This window comes from Rhinatrema bivittatum, chromosome 3, assembly GCF_901001135.1.
Source record: "Rhinatrema bivittatum chromosome 3, aRhiBiv1.1, whole genome shotgun sequence".
NCBI lineage: Eukaryota > Metazoa > Chordata > Amphibia > Gymnophiona > Rhinatrematidae > Rhinatrema > Rhinatrema bivittatum.
This window is the reverse complement of record NC_042617.1, coordinates 198,290,548-198,312,808: the sequence shown is the minus strand read 5'-3', so window position 1 is coordinate 198,312,808 and position 22,261 is coordinate 198,290,548. Positions and strand designations below refer to the sequence as shown.

The 22,261-nt window shown below is 44.7% G+C and overlaps 1 protein-coding gene across 1 annotated transcript in view; it reads left to right on the top strand.

Moving 5' to 3' along the window:
• PLG (plasminogen) overlaps positions 1 to 22,261 on the top strand; it is a 257,526-nt gene that overhangs the window by 33,167 nt on the left and 202,098 nt on the right. Inside the window, exon 3 of the mRNA XM_029594095.1 lies at positions 5,912 to 6,018. Coding sequence (XP_029449955.1) covers positions 5,912 to 6,018 — 107 coding nt within the window. The remainder of the gene's footprint in view (positions 1 to 5,911; positions 6,019 to 22,261) is intronic.

Below are 22,261 nucleotides of genomic sequence, written 5' to 3'. Positions count from 1 at the left end.
AGGATTTTGGGTATGATATCTGATGTATAAAGGCTTAAGGCTTCCCTGAGGGAGAACAATGCCTTATTGAGATCTTATGGTTTCCTCTGAGGAAGAGCGATGCTTATGCTGAGTGAGTTAATAGATATTTTAGCGCTCCTTAATCTATGTAAAGAAAATTTATCACAGATATGGCCACAGCATTGAGTCCTGAAGTGGATCTAAACAATACATACTTACTTCAAGTGAGACTAGGGTCTCGTTTTTTATAATATCTTAGCATAGCCTAAAATGTCTTTTTTCTTTTTAAACGTGGGAAATTTTTGGAAGTGAAAGAAAGATGTCCGATTTAGCCGGCAGAAAACCTAGACTGAGGAAATAGAATATTGCACCAGCCAGGGAACCCTCCTCAATGCTCCGAAAAGTCTTTTCTAAAAGAATCGGAGCTAGGAAGTACAAGATTGGTCCATCTTGGTGCCATTGGTGATGTCACTCTGAGAATGTGGGGCTGTTTTGTTGCTTGTTCATGGAGAACCGTTCTTCTTCTTCATCATCACGGGAATGGGATCCCACAACGGCATTGCAGCTCCAGCCCTTCTCTTCACCATTGCGGTGATGGGATCCTGCGACGGCATTGCAACTCTGGCCTTCTTCTTCGACATCATGGGCATGGGATCCTGTGACAGCATTTCTTCTGGTGTCAGGCAGCCCTGGTTGGGTTGGCCTGAGCCCAAAGTGGGTGGGCCATGGCCACCCAGGCCATCCTGTGGCTATGCCACAGGTTTATTCATTACGATTCTCCTATTTGGCATCAGATATCAGGAACATGGTAAAGAAACACTGGCACATTATTCAAAACCTGAATTGCTTTGATGGGAAAAATTTTATTGTGGCAATTACCAGGGAACACAATCTCAGAAACAGATTTGTTCTGTCTGCCTTAAAAGAAGAAAATAATAATTCCTGCAGTGAGATTCATGTAAGATTCATGGGGCAACACACATGTGGCAAATTCAGTCTATGCCCCTAGGCTATAATAACAAATTGTTTTATATATCTTGTTAACAGGTACCAAATGTTGTGAGACCATCCGCGCCCAGCCTGCACATGGGCCTGCTCACCTTGCTAGCTCCTCTGCAGGTCACGGATCGGCCTCCCCAGCATCAGCCGCGAACTCCTCCAAGCCTTGGTGTCCTACGGCGGCGGTTGCAGGGCCTTCCACTGCACACCAGGCCTCACACCGGAGTTTGGTGGCCATGCCCCTACGCGCGCGCGGAACACCGGCCTCTTGTAGGGCCAGGGGCAGGTCCTAGCTCCGTGGCATGCCCTGATTGAATGTACGATATAAGGAAGTCCCTGCCTGCACTTCCTTGCCTTGGCAATCGGCTCGGCACTGCATGTGTACTAGTTTGCCTCCGCGTTCACAGTCTTGTTCCAGTCTTGTTCCAGCATCCTACTGTTCCAGCATCCTACTGTTCCAGCCTTGTCCAGTGTCCTTCTGTTCCAGCGTCCTTCTGTTCCAGCTTCTGTCCGTCCTGTCTCCCCAGGTAGCACCCTCGGACTGTCTCTCTGGTACTGACCTCGGCCTGCTCCTTGACCATTCTGTTCGCTGCCTGGATCCTGACCTCTGTTTGCCTTGTGACTTCATCTGACCTCTTTAACCTGACCTCTGCTTCGTTGACTACTCCTCAGACTGATCCTCGGATTCTGACCCCGGCTGCCATTGACCACGTCTCCTGATTCTGGCTTTGTCCCTTGCCTTGTCATCGCCTATGCTGTACTGGCCTTCCTTGCTTCTCCAGACCTACAGCCTAGTGACTGACTGTGCTCTCTACTACCTCTCCGGGAGACCCTGCGAGGCCCACCTAAGTCCAAGCGGCCCGGGTCCCTACGGGCTCTACCCGGGGGGAAGGTGGGCTTCCAGTGGTGAAGCTCACCCTAGCCTCTGTCTCCTGTGCTCCGCCCCCTGGGGGCAGGTGCTTCCTGGTCCCTACCAGGGAGCCGTTCTCCACTGCTCCAGGACAAGGGTCCACCTTCAAGATAACACCAAATACTTTTTGAAGCAATATGTAATTGTAATCCAAGCAATGTGGTATATGTCATTGGTTATGCATTTTAATTTGATATTGTACAAATAAAATGTGTTTTTATTTTCCTACTAATTTAGCTATTCCCATATTGTATCTAATTATTTTTGCATTTGTTTTATATTTATTTATTATTTGGTTTCCTATATTGATGTTTCTTTCATACCAAATGTTACCACAGGTTACTGTTTCTTTATTTTCATCCTGTAACCACTAAGGATCCTCTGAGTTTGCCCCATGCCCTTTTGAATTCCATTACTGTTCTTGTCTTCACCACCTCGGGAAAGCATTCTATGCATCCACCACCCTTTCCTGAGTCTTTTCCCTTGAAGGTCATATCATGACCTCTAGTTCTACAGGACAAGCAGCCTTTGAAAGGTTGAGTAGAGTCCAACTGAATCTTTACTCAGAGGAATGTACCATTAGTGTAGGTAGAGGACAAGGAGAAGTATACCAAGTGGTTTCCAGTTCCCCCATATAAGCTGCTGTGTTGGTTAAATAGTAACATAGTAATGACGGCAGATAAAGACCAGATGGTTCATCTGGTCTGCCCAGCAATTTGCTTATGGTAGTAACTGCTGCTCCATGTAGGTTACCCCCATGTATTCTGTTAAGGGTAGTAACTGCCATTTCGAGCAGGTTATCTGTTCCTACAAAAGGGAGAAGCACCTAGAGAGAGAGTGTGGATTTTTAGTTCAGTTTTAGAAGGGGAAGGAATCATATTTTTATTCCCTTTTTTTCCCTCTTTATTAATTTTCTTCTTAGAAGTAAAATTATTTTACAAAACTTTTTATTTGTGTTTTCCCGCTGCAAGAGAAGACAAGTAGGAGTTAATTTTCAAAAGCATTTACTCATATAAAACTGGGTTTTATGCACATAAATGGGCTTTTGAAAACTGCCACTTTTCGCATGCAACTCCTTTGAAAATTCACTTCTTAGTGCAGAAGTTTCAAAAGATTAAGTGTGAAATGAATTTTATGCATGTAAATGGGATTTTGAAAATTGCTATGATATATGCTTCTTCTACATGAGTAATTCCTTTGAAAATTCACTCTTTAGGCTTTAGTTAGCACATTTATTGAAAAAAGTTACCATCTACACTTTCTTCTGTATTTTGTTGAAGGTTTGGAGTTAAAGTTGATTCTCTTAACCAAAGAGATTCATTGACCCATTAGATGTTAAGTAGGGATACCCTTCTAGTTCATGGGAGGAACTTGTATATTTCATCCAGATATTCAAGGAGGAGGAGAAATGTATCTCTTCAGAATCACATGGACTATCATCAGAGGAGAGTAAAGCTGTGTTTCAAGGCATCAGTTTAAGATATTGATATTTGGGAACTTAATTTTGGACTAACTACCCACTAATATTGCCACTCAGTAGAGAAGTTTCAATACTTCCCCTAAATTGGTGTTGTGTTTGTGGCATTGTGTGGACTCTTGGTCGTTGTGGAGATGACTCCCCCCATGGGGAAGGGCCCTGTGGGGAACCACAACTATAGGCTAAACTCAGATAGCAGACATGTAGTAGATGGAAGGCTTATTGTACTGCTGTATATAGATGGTATTAAGCAGGAAGGTAAGGCACTGCAGTCTGCGAGATGCCAATATGTTCAACAGTCTCAGTTGTAGAAGTCTCACCCAGATGTTCAAGATAGGTGGGAGCCTGCAGTGCGGGTAACGCTGAGCCTGGTGGGTGGAGTTGGAGCACAAGATCATAGAGGTACTCACAGGAGCGTAGTGTAGGCGACTTCCTGGTAATGAAGATGGTGGGACCAAAGGTCCAAGGTGCAGGATATACCGATAGATAGGCCCTCGAGGAGCGAGTACCTGACAGTCCAGAGATCCTGAAATAGAAAGAGAGAGAGAGACCCCCGAGGAGTGGTTGTCTTGTTAGTAGAGGCCCCGAAGGGTAGCTAGAAGCGAGAGACCCCCAAGGAGCGGGTGCCTAGAGCTTTTTAAGGAGTGAGGCCCGGCGTGTAGAGAGGCGTCTAAGCGTGCAGTTTAGAGTGGTCAGAGTAGCTAAACCGAAGTCCTTGCTAACTCAACGATGGTAGCGAAGAGGAGGCTTTAAATACCCAGAGGTATTGATGTCATGCAGTGGGGACGCCCCCGAGGTTCCCACCATGACGTGTATTTGAGTGTAGGCAGCATGCGTGCGCGCGCCCTAGCAGGCCCTGGGAATGAGCATGGCGGACTGGAACGCCCATGCTGAGCTGGAGACGCCGAGGCCCTCAGCACTCGACACCAGAGGCAGCCATCTTGCCCAAGGAGGAGGAAAAAGGAAGAAAAGAGGTAAGGCAGAGCGGTCGCAGCCATCTGCGACAGATGGACGCAACAATTGGGAGGGATAAAATCTGGCTAGGATGACTACCAAGTACAATAAGCTACAGTCACAGACTTATCATCTTTCAAATTGTGTAAATAATTGATTTATCACAGGAGCTCATATTAAAGTACATCATAAGAACATAAGAAATTGCCATGCTGGGTCAGACCAAGGGTCCATCAAGCCCAGCATCCTGTTCCCAACAGAGGCCAAATCAGGCCATCAATTCAGTAAAAATTATGTTGGAACCTATTCCTAGACTCCAGTGTGATTATTATTTTACTCAAATGGACTGTGAGCAAATGCCCAGATCCTTGGAGAATATTCTCCCCCTATTAAGAAATCCTAGAAGTAAACTAGAGCTCTTAAATAACTATGGGAAGAGACACAGTATAGAGACAACAAGACTTCTTAGTAGGCCCTTGGACTCCTCGATGGGGACTTTAGTCCAGGGGGTTACACTTGTTTTTAGTTTTGACTTGAAAGCATCACAGGTCTGATTTACTACGGCAGAGTTTCTGCCTGAAAATCTGGTCCAGCATAGACTGCGAGTCCAAAAGTACCCACAGATCTTGCACCTGCTCTACCAGATGGGAAAGCATGCATGGGGATTTGAAAATGACAGCATTGAGCATATTTTCCTCTCCCTGACCTAATTAGGGTTGCCCACTGACTCCAGATTTTCAGAACAGGCTGATCCAGTCTGGTTTCACCTTATTGAATGAAGGGACTTGTAGTTCTGGTGTCCCCATTGATTTCCTAAGAAACAACCCTATGCATACAGAGGGGTAAGACCAGGACTGGATCAGCCTGTCCTGAAAAAAGGGACCAATTGTCAACCCCCAACTATAATCCTCTCCCCGTGTCAGCCCATTTCACCTGTGGCTACAAATACGTTCTTAAACCCATTGAGGAGACAGTAGCTTGCACTCACAGGTATTTACCTGAGAATCTGTTTAGTTGCCCGAGCAAATCCCTTCGAAATTTGTTCTCCCACATGATGAATAGAAAGAAGAGTATGAGTCCATGAACAAGATACAGCATGGCATTGAACAAAAAAAGAAAGCTACTGAGGTGCCAGACTATAGATGCATTTGCAAGTCAGAGTTGGCATAGAATAGTTTTGAAGAGGAAAATGTTTTCTTTTTTCACATCCTGCAACAGAGAAAAATATAAACTCAATAAATTGTCAGCTACCAACAATGATGTAAAATAGACTGATACCATATTTCTCATATATTCCAGGTGGTAATTGCAAACGTTACCCAAAAGCATAGGCTGAAAAAAACAGAGTGAAGGAGAATATATATCATACACACATAGAAGCTACTGGTATATATATTTCATTGCTCTGTGTGATAGGATTTTACTATATCTCATTAAACACCTCCTGCTGCCCTTATTGATTGGTTTGAGATGCATGCCATTCAGAAGATGAGGCATTATATGTAGCATAACCAAGCAAAAGCAGACTAACAAAATGATTAAAACTAACTTTATGTTTCTGATTTTTATAGGTCCTTCATATATAGCACAAAAAATCAGCAGTGTGCTACATTGACCGGGAACAGCAAGACTGAATCATTAATCAGAAGTACAAATGCAGTTCTGTATGAGAAGAGAAGTATGTATACATATTAAATGATTACCTTGCACTGCATTGCGCGTCATGCATCAAGCATTCCCAGAGTGTGTTCCATGTAGATAATATTTTTATTGCTCTATTTTTTTAATGTTTAGTTTTGCTTAATATGTCTTTGCTCGTCTGTGAGATGTGCTTTACCATTATGCTGCTATGTCAAAATTTAGATCCCCTATCATTTACCTTGTATACTTTAGCATTAGGGGTTATTATGAGGCAGGTTATAAGTCACCACAAGCACAAAGGCGTACAACTTAAGTATTTTATTATTGTGTGAGCACCAGGGACATCTAAAGTTAGCAACAGGATTGGCATGGTCTGGCTGACAAATGAAGATGTGGGAGCCTAGCACAACTGGGAAAATGAGGGAGGTAGAAAAGAGCAATCATCTATCATTGAAATTTGGAGACTTGACAGGCATGTAATATAAAGGATATTACATGATGGTAGTGATCACTGCTACTTTGTATCTTCAACTATTCAGGCAATCTTCTTATTTTATAAAAGCAAATTCTGATGTCTTGTGATGTATGATATAATTGATAATGTGAAATTTTTTTTTAGTTCCAATTGTAGTATTCCTTGAATGTAAAAAAGATTGCTGGCTCTTCAAGTTTAGGATCTAGACTATAATAGATCCATTGGATTTTTTTTAAAACACCTTGAGTTATCAGAGGACATGAGTAAAAATCTTCCTTTTACTATTTGCCTTCAGTACCTGCCTCCAGTTTTTTTTCTATTTGATCCTCCCATATTTATTTATTTGATTTATATTCCATTTTTTGGCATGGTTCTTTAGATGAATGTACTTTATATTATTATTTTTTTTTTATTGATATGCTTACATTTGTGTCTATTGTACTTTGTTTTTATACCTTAGAATGTACCTTATACCATATGTAATCTATATGTAGGGCTTCTGATTTTAGGTTTTAACCAATACATATCCAACACAATAAATAAAATAGAGGTTTATTGGATAAACACTAGAAAAACACAACTTCCTCTAGTACTCTCACCCCTCCTTTTGCCTGACTTTGGATCCTCCACTCTGTTTTTATGCCTTTTCTGTGCTGACTAGTCTTCAACTGGAAAAGGTTCTCAGCAATAGTCCCTCTGCTGCAAAACACAGATAAATATGGATTTTTTTGTACCCTCAAAGAACACCTAATTAGCTGGAAAATAAACACCTAAATTGACACTGAATAAACACCTAAGAACAGAAGCCCTATTTATATGATAATTTTAATTTTCTACTGTAACTTAAAATATCCATATATAATTCTTTAAAACTGGGATATCAAATTACCCCATCTTGTGAGCTGCTAAAAAACATAACTGCCCAGTGCAAAACTTAATCGAGTCTGATTTGTGATTAAATGGGGTAGTTTTCCTTGCCAATCTTTCATTTATATACATCAGCAATAGGCAATTCTAGTCCTTGAGTGCCACAAGCCAGTTGATTTTTCAAGATGTTCCTGAATATGCACCACTGTGGATATCCTGGAAATCTGACCAACTTGCTGCACTGAAGAATTGGAATTGTTTACCCCGGATATATATATCCTACATTCAAACAAAGAATGGACAAAGGCTGCTATAACTCCTTTACCCAGGACTTCCCAAACCTGTGCTGGGAACCTCGCAGATGGTCGGGTTTTCAGGAAACCCATAGGGGTAGATTTTCAAAACAGTGCGCGCGGCGTACATGTGAGTGCACTACCCGGCTCACACACATGTACGCCTGATTTGATTGACAGAGCAGGGAGAAAAGAGGTGAGCATGAGAGGTTGCAGCCATCTGCGACCAATGGGTGCAACAGTACCCCCTTCTTAGGGCCCCTCCCCAGGGATTTTGGCTTCCTAGGATGTGATATGTTGTTTATATTCCACTTTTTTGCTTTTTTTTTTTTTCTGCACTTCAAAGTGGATTACATTCAGGTACTGTAGGTATGTCCCTATCCCCAGAGGGCTTACAATCTAAGGGGGTCATTTATCAAAATGTGCTAAGGTGTTTTTGCATGCATTAAGGGCTTATCGCATGTGAAAAGCCCCGTTAACGCATGTGATAGCACCATATCATATGGTGAGATGCAAATCCAAAAAAGAGGAGGAGTTAGGGGCAGAGTGGGCTGGGCTTACCAGTTTGTGAAGTCCTATTGCACGGACTTAATGCCAATTTTTGCTACACCTTTTTCAGTGCAATAGCTTGTGTTACGGGGCCGTAAGGTGTTAGTGCATTTCATGATGTCTCCTGAAAGGCCTGTTTTAGTAGGTGTGAAGCTCCCAGAACACCAGCCTAGCTATCTGGGGGGGAAGAGAGAGAGACTAGCCATGATGCCCTCTCCCTAGATAGGTATTTGTATCCCTATGGGAGGCCCACCTAGTAACTTGAGGTGAGGTTTAGGTATTAGCGTAGGAGGTTAGGGGCCACTTTGACATTCAGCGTGAGACATACAAACTGAACAGTGCTCTCTTGTGAAGATTTGATGACCTTCCAAGAGAGGAAACTCACCCAAAGATGAGATTGGTGCAATGTTCTCTCCACCTAGCTTGATGGACTCTCTACTTGGGTAACATCAAGCTAGGTGGAGAGAACATTGCACCAGTCTCATCTTTGGGTGAGTTTCCTCTCTCCTTTTGGGTGAGTTTCCTCTCTCCTTTTGCTATCGCATGCGATACTTATCGCATTTTGACAAATCCAGGCCCAAGTTGTATCAAGGTCACAAGGAGCAACAGCAGGACTTGAACACTGGACTCCTGGTTTCTAGCCCATTGCTCTAACCACTAGGCTACCCCTCCACTCCATTGAGATGTGATATTGTCTGATCAAATCCTTGTCAAGGATGTTGCTTGCAGGCTCCCAACTATTCTCCTCGGGTCCAAATTCTTCCTAGGATATGAGGTACTTCCAGCGTCTTCCATGTTTCCTCACATCAAGTATGTCTTCCACCAGATATGTAATACCCTCTTTGGCAGAGAGAGGTTGTGGTTCAGGTGTCTTCTTTGAAAACTCAGACAAGATGAGCGGTTTGAGAAGGGAGATGTGGAAGGTGTTGTGGATTCTAAGAGATCCTGGTAATTGCAGACTGTATGTGACTGGACCCAGGTGGCAAAGGATGGCAAAAGGCCCAATGTACCTGGGCGCAAATCGAATAGAAGGCAGTTTTCAGCAGATGAAGCGGGTACTGAGCCATACCTTGTCTCCAGGTTGAAACTGTGGAGCTGCTCTCTGATGGGCATCATAGAACTTAGCTCGCTGGCCAGCTTTCTGGAGAAGTTCTTTCGTATGTTCCCAAAGCTGATGTAGTTCTTGCGCTGAAGCCTGGGCTGCAGGAGATGATACTGACAAAGGCATCGGTAGTGGAGGTAGAGGTTGGCGTCTGTAGATGACTTGAAATGGCGATGATCCAGTTGAAACTAAAGGATGTGAATTCAAGCAAATTTGGCCCAGGGGAGCAACTCAGACCACTCGCTTTGTCTGGAATTGACATAAGCCCGGAGAAATTGTTTTAATGTACAGTTCATCCTCTCTGTCTGCCCGTTGGCTTGCGGATGGTAAGCAGAAGTCAAATCCAAGGATATATCAAACGTTTTGCAGAGAGATCTCCAGAACTTCGCAGTAAATTGAACCCCTCAATCGGAGAGGATATGCTTAGGCATGCCATGCAGATGGAAGATGTGTCGGATGAATAACTTCACTAATTCTGGAGTGGATGGTAAGCCAGGTAATGTCACAAAATGAGCCATTTTAGAAAAGCAGTTGACAGTGACCCAGATGGTGTTGTTGCCGTTGGACAAGGGCAAGTTGACGATAAAGTCCGTGGCTATGTGTATCCACAGTTCGCTGGGAGTGGGTAGAGGCTGGAGGAGTCCCCAGGGACGACCGGCCGGTGGTTTCTGTCTAGCACAGGTAGAACACGATTCCACGTAGGCCTGTACATCCTCTTTCATAGATGGCCACCAATAATATCTCTGCAGGGTTAACAACGTTCTGGATTGCCCAGGATGACCTGTGAGTAGGGAGTCATGGGCACATCTGAGGATCTTTTTCCTGAGTGTCTGAGGAACCACAGTTTTCCTGGCTGGAACCATGTGTGTAGCTGAGAGAAGCACCCTAGTAGGGTCGATGATATGACACGGAGTATCAGGGACATCCTCAGGTAGAAAGGAACAAGAGAGAGCATCTGCACGGGTGTTCTTGTCCGCTGGGAGATACTTCAATAGGAAATTGAAATGGTTGAAAAATAAGGATCAACAGGCTTGTCTGTGGTTCAAGCGCTGTGCATGATGCAGATATTCAAGGTTTTTATGGTCAGCATAGACCATTATCTGATGTTGTGCACCCTCGAGCCATGGGCGCCATTCCTCAAACACCAATTTGAATGCTAGTATCTCCTTGTCTCCTATCCCATGGTTTCACTCAGCAGGGGAGTAGTGCCGAGAGAAAAAGGAGCAGGGATGTAGAGTGTGAATGCCACTGAGTTGACTAAGGACAGCACCAACTCCAATGTCCGAAGCATCCACCTAGACAGTGAAAGGTCATCGGGGATCTGGGTGGCGTAGACATGGCTCTTGGAGAAATGCCTCCTTGAGGTTATGGAAGGTGATTACGGCTTCTGGAGACCATTGAGAGGGATTGGCTCCCTTCCGCGTCATGGCAGTAAGAGGCGCGTTTAAGGTTGAATAGTGATGAATGAAGGATTGGTAGTAGTTGGTGAATCCCTCAGAGCCTTGAGACCACTTGGTTGGGGCCAGTCCCGGATACTCTTGGTTTTTTGCGGATTCATCTGGAACCCCTAGCTAGATACCACGTAGCCCAAAAAAGGAATGGACTCCTGATGAAATGAGCATTTCTCTAATTTAGCATACAGGTGGTTTTCTCTCAGTCTCTGGAGGACATTGGCGATGTGGCCACGCGTATCTTTTAAAATCCGGGGTCAGTGCACGCAAGGGGGTGAAAATTTGTGCACCTTGCGTGCGCCGAGCCCTGGATATTATAACATGCGCGCGGGCATAGATTTTATAACATTTGCGAGCAGCCGCGCGCATGTTATAAAATCCAGGGTCGGTGCATGCAAGGGGGTGCACAATTGTTCAACTTGCATGCGCAAGTTTCCTCCGCCTCTCCCCACCTACCCCTCCCTAACCCCGTTCCCTCCGCCTCTCCCCACCTACCCCTCCCTAACCTACCCCCCAGCCCTAACTAAACCCGCCTACCTTTATTGTAAAAGTTACGCCTGCCCGAGGCAGGCAAAACTCGCATGCGCTGGGCGGCTGCTGGCGCGTGATTCCCCAGCCCGGGAGCAGTTTCGGAGGCCTCGGCCATGCCCCGAAACACCCCCAGGCAGGAGCCATGCCCACGGCCCCACCCCGGATGATGCGCCAACACAACATGTCCCCGACACGCCCCCCCCCCCCCCCAGGAAAGCCCCGGGACTTACACACGTCCCGGGGCTTGTGCACGCCGCCGAGCCTATGCAACATGGGCTTGTGCACACCGCCGAGCCTATGCAACATAGGCTCGGCGTGCGCAGGGGATGGAAGGGGCAGCTTTTTGGGGGTTACGCGTGTATCCTATGCGCGTATCCCTTTGAAAATCTGCCCCTGTATTTTTATCGTTTCTTAATTTTTCTATAGCCAATCTTTCTTCTTTTCTGATATTGTATGTAACATGATGATTTTTCTTTTCAATTGTCTCTAATTCTTTCATTACTTTTTTACAACCAACACTATCAAATCACATGGTATAATGTGACAGTAGGATTATAAACCTGTTAAAGAGATTTGAAAGAGGAGGAAATTGGTATTCTAAAAAAAAAAGGGCTATCATTTGTTCCCACACCCGGATATAACGCTTTTCAGACAAGAGTAGATTTATTTAAATTTATCCGCAAACTTAAGATCATTGACACCTTCTCGAATAATAAAATTGGGAATTCCACTCAATCTATTGGGAAAAAACCAAGTAAGTGGGTTCCAATGGGCCCCACAAATCCAATTATTCATACATACCAAGTCTCAGTAATGAAAGAATTAGAGACAATTGAAAAGAAAAATCATCATGTTACATACAATATCAGAAAAGAAGAAAGATTGGCTATAGAAAATTTAAGAAACGATAAAAATATAGGGGTAGATTTTCAAAGGGTTGCGCGCATAAGATACTCGCGCAACCCCCCAAAAACCTCCCTCTGCCTCCCCCTGCGCGTAAGTCCCGGGGCTTGAAAAATTGGGCGTTCTGGGGGCGGGGCAGTGGGTAGGGCACCGGCCCAGGGGCCTCTGGAGAGCCAGCGTGCACTAGTTATGCCTGCCCGGAGGAAGGCGCAACTTCTCCAACAAAGGTCGGGTGGGGGGTTTAGTTAGGGCTGGGGGGTGGGTTAGATAGGGGAAGGGAGGGGAAGGTGCAGGGGGGGGTGGAAGGAAAGTTTCCTCTGAGGCCGGGGGTTTTTGTCGGGGGCGTGGCCGATCGACGCGGCGTTTCGGGGGCGGGCCCTGCGGCGTGGTTTCGGCCTGGGGTGGTCCGGGGGCGTGGCCGCGCCCTCAGGAACCGCCCCCGGGTTGCGTCTCGGCGCACCAGTGGCCTGCTGGCGCGCGGGGATTTACTTCTCCCTCCGGGAGGCGTAAATCCCCGGACAAAGGTAGGGGGGGGTTTAGATAGGGCTGGGGGGGTGGGTTAGGTAGAGGAAGGGAGGGGAAGGTGAGGGGAGGGCGAAAGAGTTCCCTCCGAGGCCGCTCCAATTTCGGAGCGGCCTCGAGGGAACGGAGGCAGGCTGCGCGGCGCGGCGCGCGCCGGCTGCCCAAAATCGGCAGCCTTGCGCGCGCGGATCCTGGATTTTAGCAGATACGCGCGGCTACGTGCGTATCTACTAAAATCCAGCGTACTTTTGTTTGCGACTGGTGTGCCAACAAAAGTACGCGAACGCGCATTTTTTAAAAATCTACCCCAAAAGATTCTAGCGACATGTTTACGATACTAGAGAAGTTTGAAATTAAGGATGCAGATATTATCATGGTTTGTTTAGACATTGAATCACTATACACAAACATACAGCAATCAGAAGCACTTGATATTATCAAAGAAGTTTTACATACATGGTACCAATATAAACCCATTCGGATTTGGTTCATCCTAGAACTGGCAGAAATAGTCCTCACTTTTTCAGATTTGAAAATGATTTTTTATCCAATGCAAAGGAGTGGCTAAGGGGACTGAAATGGCCCCATCAATAGCAAACCTATACGTGGCAAAACTTAAAGATAAATTACAGAAAAATAAGTATTATGAGGAAAATGTTGTTCTATGGCGAAGGTATATAAAGGATATATTTATGATATGGAGAGGAAATGAAACAGAACTGAACAGCTTTTTTGAATGGATTAACACTATAGTTGTAAATTTGAAATTCAATATAGCATCCTCAAAGAATGAAGTTCCTTTTCTAGACATATTGATAACCCTAAGAGAGAACACGTTTACCACAGACATTTACAGGAAGCCTACTAACACCAATACATTTCTAGATTATTCCAGTTGCCACAAACGAAACATGTTGAATAACTTGCCTTATTCACAGTTTCTTAGATTACGACGTTTATGCACGAAGGATGAAAAAAAAAAAAAGATAAAACCTCTGTTGTCCATACTGGGATCTTTTGATTTCCAGATGCCCTGAGATTGTTGTGGACTAGCAGGGGAGAGGAGAGGGATTATTGCTCACAGTCTTTCTCCTCTCTCTCATATATACACACATGCTATCACAAACACAAAGAGATGCTCTCACACACACACAGACATGCTTTCTCAAACACACAGAGACAGATATACTCTCACACACATTTTCACACAAACATGCTCTCCCACACCTATACTCACACAGACATTCTCACACATACAGAGATTGATATGCTTTCAAATACATACAGGCATGCTATTACACTCATACATTCACACACAAACATGCTTTCACATGTACACACACACGTCACACACATACATAAACACACAAACATGCTCTCACATGTACACACACAGACATGTTGTCACACACATACATACACACACACAAACATGCTCTCACATGTACACAGAGACATGTTCTCTCACATATTCAAAACACATGCTCACACACACACACAAACAGAAACAGACATGCTCTCACACACATACATACACACACACACAGATATGCTCAGTCCGTCCCCCTCCCCATCAGAAGCAGAAGTCCAGCAGGCTGCCTCCTCTTCTTGAGGCCGCGGGTGGCCGATGCCACACTGTTTTTTTTTGCATCTGTGGGGAGGGACAGAGTAGCACACAGAGGATACACTATTCTTTCCTCTGGCTGCGACTGCATGGTCTCTTCTTCCTCCCACACAGATTCATCACTTCCTCTTCTGGGCTGCATGGGTGGGAAGGAGAGACCATGCTGTCACCATGCCCAGACCAGTAGCACTCTAGGTGACTGCAGGCCTCCTCCTCCTCTTCTTCCACGGGTGGGATGAGCTCCCCCTGCGGCCGCGGGCCTCCTGTTCTTCTGCTGTCGGGCAAGATGGGCTCTCCCGATGTCTGCAGGCATTGGTACTTAAGGACCTAGCCACGTTTGAATCTAAGACTCATAGAATACCACAGAATCTTTCTCCAGCATTGAAGGAGGCCCTAATGAGTTTAAAAAAAGAATCGCAGATCATCATCAAACCTGCTGATAAAGGGGGAGCAGTGGTGATACAAGACCGGTCCAAGTACATTGAAGATCTCATGGCACACTTGACTGATTCCAAATATTATAAACCAATTTCAATAGATCCCACGGAGTCCCTGAAATCTATGGTTCGTGAAGTGGTTGATAGTGACTTAAGACTCACCTCTAAAGAAAAAGCATATCTTGTGGTCCCTTATCCAAGGCGTCCAGTGATTTACTCGATACCAAAAATACACAAGAGCTTAGTTGCTCCGCCGATTAGACCCATAGTGTCTCAAAATGGGTCAGTTCTGGAACCGGTTGCGATTTTTTTAGACACGTTTTTGCAACAACATGTGGTACAGTCATTATCATATATTAAAGACACATCCCATTTTTTACGAAACCTAGAAGCATTGGAAGTTCAGTGGCAATCAGTCATTATGGTGACCATGGACATAAATTCTTTGTACACCAACATACCGCAAGATTCAGCATTGGAAATTGTGGAAAACACATTGGGTCATCGTAGTGATACAGAAAGGATCAAAACCCACATGCTGCTAGAATTAGCAGAAATAGTGTTACATAACAATTTCTTTTGGTTCGGTCAAAATTGTTTCCATCAGATACATGGTATCCCGATGGGATCGCCCCTCGCCCCATCGGTGGCAAATCTGTATGTTGCTCAGTTTGAAAGAACTAGGGTGTACACGTCTCATTGGTGGCAATACCTCCTGTGCTGGTATCGTTTTATAGACGATATTTTCTTGATTTGGAAAGGCTCAGAGACACAACTACAAGTTTTTTTAGAATGGATTAACACTTTGGATGAAAATTTGCAATTCACTTCCCATGTTTCAAAACAACAAATTACATTTCTAGATGTTTTGATTACAATAGTCAATGGAGAACTTTACACCACTATTCACCGTAAACCGACTGATCGTAACAATTTGTTAAGATTCACGAGTCATCATCCCCGGAGTCTCAAAATGGGACTACCAGTGAGTCAGTATTTTAGAGCCAAGAGAATCTGTTCAACTGAGAAGGACTTTGAGATACAGGCAGCGATTTTGGCTGGCAGATTTCAACAGCGGGGATATCCGCAGAAGGCAGTCAACTGCGCTTATAAAAGAGCAAAATTTAGTACCCGCGCGTCACTTTTACAGTACAAACCCCTTAAGGAGGAAACTCGGTTGACATGTGTTCTGCAACAATCTACGGCAGCAAGCACAATTAAGGCAGCCATTCACAGACACTGGCATATATTGTCTATGCACGACATTTTTTCGGAACCACCTACATTCGCCATGTCACGGGGGAAAAACATCAGAGACCAGACAGTGCATGCTCAGATAGATGGCCTTGATAGTGGGGACCCCTTAGTGGGTCATCAAATGTGTGGCCATTGTTCCTGGTGTACACAGACCATCACAGGTGTTCTATGGGAAGCTCCGCCCTTGGGATATAAGATTTGGAGAAAGAGTAACACTGATTGCCAGTCTTATAATGTTGTGTATGCGATTATCTGCACATGTCCCAAGTTATATATCGGACGTACAACTAGACCGATTCGAGTCAGACTCGGGGAACACAAATCACGGTTCACCACATTGAAACTCACTGCGCCCATGGTCCAACACCTAGTGGACTCTGGTCATAACATTTTGGATTTAAAATGGACGATCATTGAGAAAATAAACCCCCACCTCGTGGTGGGGACACACGATTGCTACTCAACACACGAGAAGCCTTCTGGATATTTACATTAAAAACATCAGTACCCCGAGGCATGAACGATGAGCTCAATTTCAATACCCTTTTGTAAAGGATCAGTAAAGCATAGTGATCATGCCAACCATTTCGCTTTAACTCTTAAAAAAAACGTCTGTATCTTTAAAGTTTGGAGGCGGGTCACCGTTGTTTACAATTTTGACAGCTCAGAGTGCTTCTTTCAGGTCCGCGTATCGCATTACCAACACCTAAAGTTCTCTAGCAGGTCCGATTGCCACGTCATTAATCTTGTTGCAACGTTGAAGTGTCTCATTGGTTGCATTCAGTCCCAGTAGTTACATATATAAGGAGTCAGTTCACTTGCAAGGTTATTCTTCCAGGCGATCGACAGAGACAGATCGCCTTGTGGCACAACGTCGAGAGCTCAGGAGAAACCGTCGAGGAGAGGGTCGCAGACTCCGTGCAGTTGGTTTTTGTAATCAACGAATCCCCTGAGGAAAGGCATTTTTGTCTGAAACATGTTGGGATAACGGAGAAGAAGATGGACACACCAACCTAAATCGGGGAAGTCTGTTTTTTACCCTTTATTGACATTCTCATTGAGTATAATGGAGTAATCTCTGCGGTCACGCATTTAAAAATTTTATTGCCACGGAAGAGTCCTTCACGTGTTGTTAGGGACAACACAAGTTCACACAAAAATTTTTTAAAAATAATTGTTAAAAGTTCACCTAGGAGGAGGAGGAGGGTTGATGATTATAAGTTCACCTTACGGAGGTGCGGGGCACCTACACTATGTATGAAACCTTTCTCTGACTCCATTTAACATTTTCAATTTTACACACATGATAAAAAAAATTTTCTCCACATTGGTAGTGTAGGCATTTACTTTATTTAAAATAATTCTAACACACACATTATTCATTCAAAAGTTTATTGAATAGCTTAGCGACAGAGCGGCGCTCTTGATTGTTTTTGTTCAGTATAGCAGTTCGCGGCAAAGGTGTATTTTTTGATATAGATCATTTTCTTGATTGGGCAGGATGGGATGCCCTGCCCCTGCGCACTCCCTACAGCCTGGCACCCAGAGACCTTGGCCCTCCTGGCCCTGCCCTCACTATACCACTGGGTTTCACCATGGAGCAATTCAGAGGTACTATGACATTCTCCATTTTGGGCCTTATTTTCCAGACGGATCGCACGCGATAAGGGACGTTTCGCACGAGAAAAGTTCCTTATCGCATGTGATACTAAGATGGGGGCGGAGTCGGCCCCAGAAGAGGAGGAGTCGGGGCGTCACCGGGGCCGACTCTGTGAAGACGCCGTGGACGACAAAGGTAAGGCCCTTTTCACGTCCTAGTTTGCGCCCAATAACTACACCTTCTATGGTGGCGCTATTGGGTGCGAAACCAGCAGCGATTGCACCATGGCGGTGCGATCGCTGCCAGCTAGCGCAAGACCACCCCCCGTTTTGGCCCCCCGCCCCTCATTACCTAAAGTATCACAGGCCTGTGATACTTTAGAAAATGAGGCCCTTTATTTGCTATTCCTTTCCTAATAATTCCTAAAATTCTATTTGCTTTTTTGACCACTGCAGCACAGTGAGCCACTGATTTCAATGAATTGTCCACTATTACACCTAGATCTTTTTCCTGGGAGGTAACTCCTAACATGAAACTTAACCCATGTTGTAGTTACATGATGTTATTTTTCCCTATGTGCATCACTTTGAACTTGTCTACATTAAATTTCATCTGCCTTGGATGCCCAGTCATCCAGTCTTGCAAAATCCTCCTGCAATTTATCACAATCAGCTTGTGATTTAACAACTCATAAATAATTTTGTGGTCATCTGATCACCTCACTCATTCCTCTTTCCAGATCATTTATAAATATATTAAAAAGCACTAGTCCAAGTAAAGATTCCTGAGGCACTCCACTGTTTACCATTATCCACTGAGCAAACTGACCATTTAATCCTACTCTCTATTTCCAATCTTTTAGCCAGTTTGTAATCCACAAAAAGACATTGGGCCTCATTTTCTAAAGTATCGCAGGCCTGCGATACTTTAGAAGATGAGGGGCGGGGTGCCGAAACGGGGGGAGGGCCTGCGCTAGCCGGCAGCGATCGCACTGTCGCGGTGCGATCACTGCTGGTTTCACACCCAATAGCGCCACCATAGGAGGTGCAGCTATTGGGAGCGAAAGCTGCCGCAAAAAGGCATAAGAACATAAGAAAATGCCATACTGGATCAGACCAAGCGTCCATCAAGCCCAGCATCCTGTTTCCAACAGTGGCCAATCCAGGTCATAAGAACCTGGCAAGTACCCAAAAACTAAGTCTATTCCATGTAACCATTGTAATGGCAGTGGCTATTCTCTAAGTGAACTTAATAGCAGGTAATGGACTTCTCCAAGAACTTATCCAATCCTTTTTTAAACACAGCTATACTAACTGCACTAACCACATTCTCTGGCAACAAATTCCAGAGTTTAATTGTGCGTTGAGTAAAAAAGAACTTTCTCCGATTAGTTTTAAATGTGCCCCATGCTAACTTCATGGAGTACCCCCTAGTCTTTCTGCTATCCGAAAGAGTAAATAACCGATTCACATCTACCCATTCTAGACCTCTCATGATTTTAAACACGTCTATCATATCCCCCCTCAGTCGTCTCTTCTCCAAGCTGAAAAGTCCTAATCTCTTTAGTCTTTCCTCATAGGGGAGTTGTTCCATTCCCCTTATCATTTTGGTAGCCCTTCTCTGTACCTTCTTCATCGCAATTATATCTTTTTTGAGATGCGGCGACCAAAATTGTACACAGTGTTCAAGGTGCGGTCTCACCATGGAGCGATACAGAGGCATTATGACATTTTCCGTTTTATTCACCATTCCCTTTCTAATAATTCCCAACATTCTGTTTGCTTTTTTGACTGCCGCAGCACACTGTACCGACGATTTCATTGTGTTATTCACTATGACACCTAGATCTCTTTCTTGGGTTGTAGCACCTAATATGGAACCCAACATTGTGTAATTTAGCATGGGTTATTTTTCCCTATATGCATCACCTTGCACTTATCCACATAAAATTTCATCTGCCATTTGGATGCCCAATTTTCCAGTCTCACAAGGTCTTCCTGCAATTTATCACAATCTGCTTGTGATTTAACTACTCTGAACAATTTTGTGTCATCTGCAAATTTGATTATCTCACTCGTCATATTTCTTTCCAGATCATTTATAAATATATTGAACAGTAAGGGTCCCAATACAGATCCCTGAGGCACTCCACTGTCCACTCCCTTCCACTGAGAAAATTGCCCATTTAATCCTACTCTCTGTTACCTGTCTTTTAGCCAGTTTGCAATCCACGAAAGGACATCACCACCTATCCCATGACTTTTTACTTTTCCTAGAAGTCTCTCATGAGGAACTTTGTCAAACGCCTTCTGAAAATCCAAGTATACTATATCTACCGGTTCACCTTTATCCACATGTTTATTAACTCCTTCAAAAAAGTGAAGCAGATTTGTGAGGCAAGACTTGCCCTGGGAAAAGCCATGCTGACTTTGTTCCATTAAACCATGTCTTTCTATATGTTCTGTGATTTTGATGTTTAGAACACTTTCCACTATTTTTCCTGGCACTGAAGTCAGGCTAACCGGTCTGTAGTTTCTAGGGATGTGCAGAGCAAAATTTTATGTTCATATTTTTTATGTCCGAAAGGGGGTCCCACTCGCGGCCAATATGGACATAAAAAAAATCCAATGAGTTGGGTATATGTACATATGTGCAAAAAAAAAATTTAAACCCCCTCACCCTCCTTAATCCCCCCCCCAGACTTACCACAACTCCCTGGTGATCGAGCGAGGAGTGAGGACGTCATTTCTGCAATCCTTGGCGAGAAGCATGTGACGTCGGTGGCACGTCGAGTGACGCGGCGTCACGTGATTCCCGGCGAGTTCGCGCCGGACGGCTCGTTCGGCCCAAAAAGAACTTTTGGCCAGCTTGGGGGGGCCTCCTGACCCCCCCAAGCTGGCCAAAAGTTCTTTTTGGGCCGAACGAGCCGTCCGGCGCGAACGAGCCGGGAATCACGTGACGCTGGCTTCACTCGACGTGCCGCCGACGTCACATGCTTCTCGCCAAGGATTGCAGAAATGGCGTCCTCACTCCTCGCTCCATCACCAGGGAGTTGTGGTAAGTCGGGGGGGGGGGATTAAGGAGGGTGAGGGGGTTTATATTTTTATTTTGGCTCAACAATCGCGATTTCCCACATATCGAACATATCTATGTTCGATATGTGGGAAATCCGATCGTTTATGTCGAATCAATTTTTTAAGTAAAAAAAAAATATGAGTTGCGTTTTACTAATGCGGTCAATCCGAATGCACACCCCTAGTAGTTTCCCGGATCGCCCCTGGAGCCCTTTTTAAATATTGGGGTTACATTTGCTATCCTCCAGTCTTCAGGTACAATGGATGATTTTAATGATAAGTTACAAATTTTTACTAATAGGTCTGAAATTTCATTTTTTAGTTCCTTCAGAACTCTGGGGTGTATACCATCCGGTCCAGGTAATTTACTACTCTTCAGTTTGTCAATCAGGCCTACCACATCTTCTAGGTTCACCGTGATTTGATTCAGTCCATCTGAATCATTACCCATGAAAACCTTCTCCATTACGGGTACCTCCCCAACATCCTCTTCAGTAAACACCGAAGCAAAGAAATCATTTAATCTTTCCGCGATGGCCTTATCTTTTCTAAGTGCCCCTTTAACCCCTCGATCATCTAATGGTCCAACTGACTCCCTCACAGGCTTTCTGCTTCGGATATATTTAAAAATGTTTTTACTGTGAGTTTTTGCCTCTACAGCCAACTTCTTTTCAAATTCTCTCTTAGCCTGTCTTATCAATGTCTTACATTTAACTTGCCAATGTTTATGCTTTATCCTATTTTCTTCTGTTGGATCCTTCTTCCAATTTTTGAATGAAGATCTTTTGGCTAAAATAGCTTCTTTCACCTCCCCTTTTAACCATGCCGGTAATCGTTTTGCCTTCTTTCTACCTTTCTTAATGTGTGGAATACATCTGGACTGTGCTTCTAGAATGGTATTTTTTAACAATGACCACGCCTCTTGGACATTTTTTTACTTTTGTAGCTGCTACTTTCAGTTTTTTTCTAACAATTTTTCTCATTTTATCAAAGTTTCCCTTTTGAAAGTTTAGCACGAGAGCCTTGGATTTGCACACTGTTCCTTTTACAGTCATTAAATCAAATTTGATCATATTATGATCACTATTGTTGGATTCGTGGACCCTTGGGCCGATTGGAACCGAAAGGTGAACTGCTGCAAGGTAGCAGCAGTGGTCCCGACCGGGAGGCGGCAAGGACGGAGATGTGGCTGGCCCGAGGAAGACCCTGAGAAGCCCTTTGCGACCAAGGGCTTTGGCAAGGAAGAAGGGAACGGATGGAGCTGACACAGTGGTGAGGAAGTCTTCGCCCTGGAAGCCGAGCCTCCCCCGAGAGGAGCTCGTAGGAGTTCGGCCGCTGGGACTTAGGAGATTCACCCTGGAAGCCGGAGTCCCCCCAGGAGGAGCCCGTAGGGACCCAGCCGCTGGGACTTAGGAGAGCCCGCGGGGGCAGAGTCAGACGGGATCCAAGGTCGAGTGCCAGAGGGTCGTTGCTCACCAGTCCGGAGTCAAGTGCCAGAGAGTCGCTGCTTGCCAGTCCAGAGTCGAGTGCCAGAGAGTCGTCGCTTGCCAGTCCAGAGTCGAGTGCCAGAGAGTCGTCGCTTGCCAGTCCAGAGT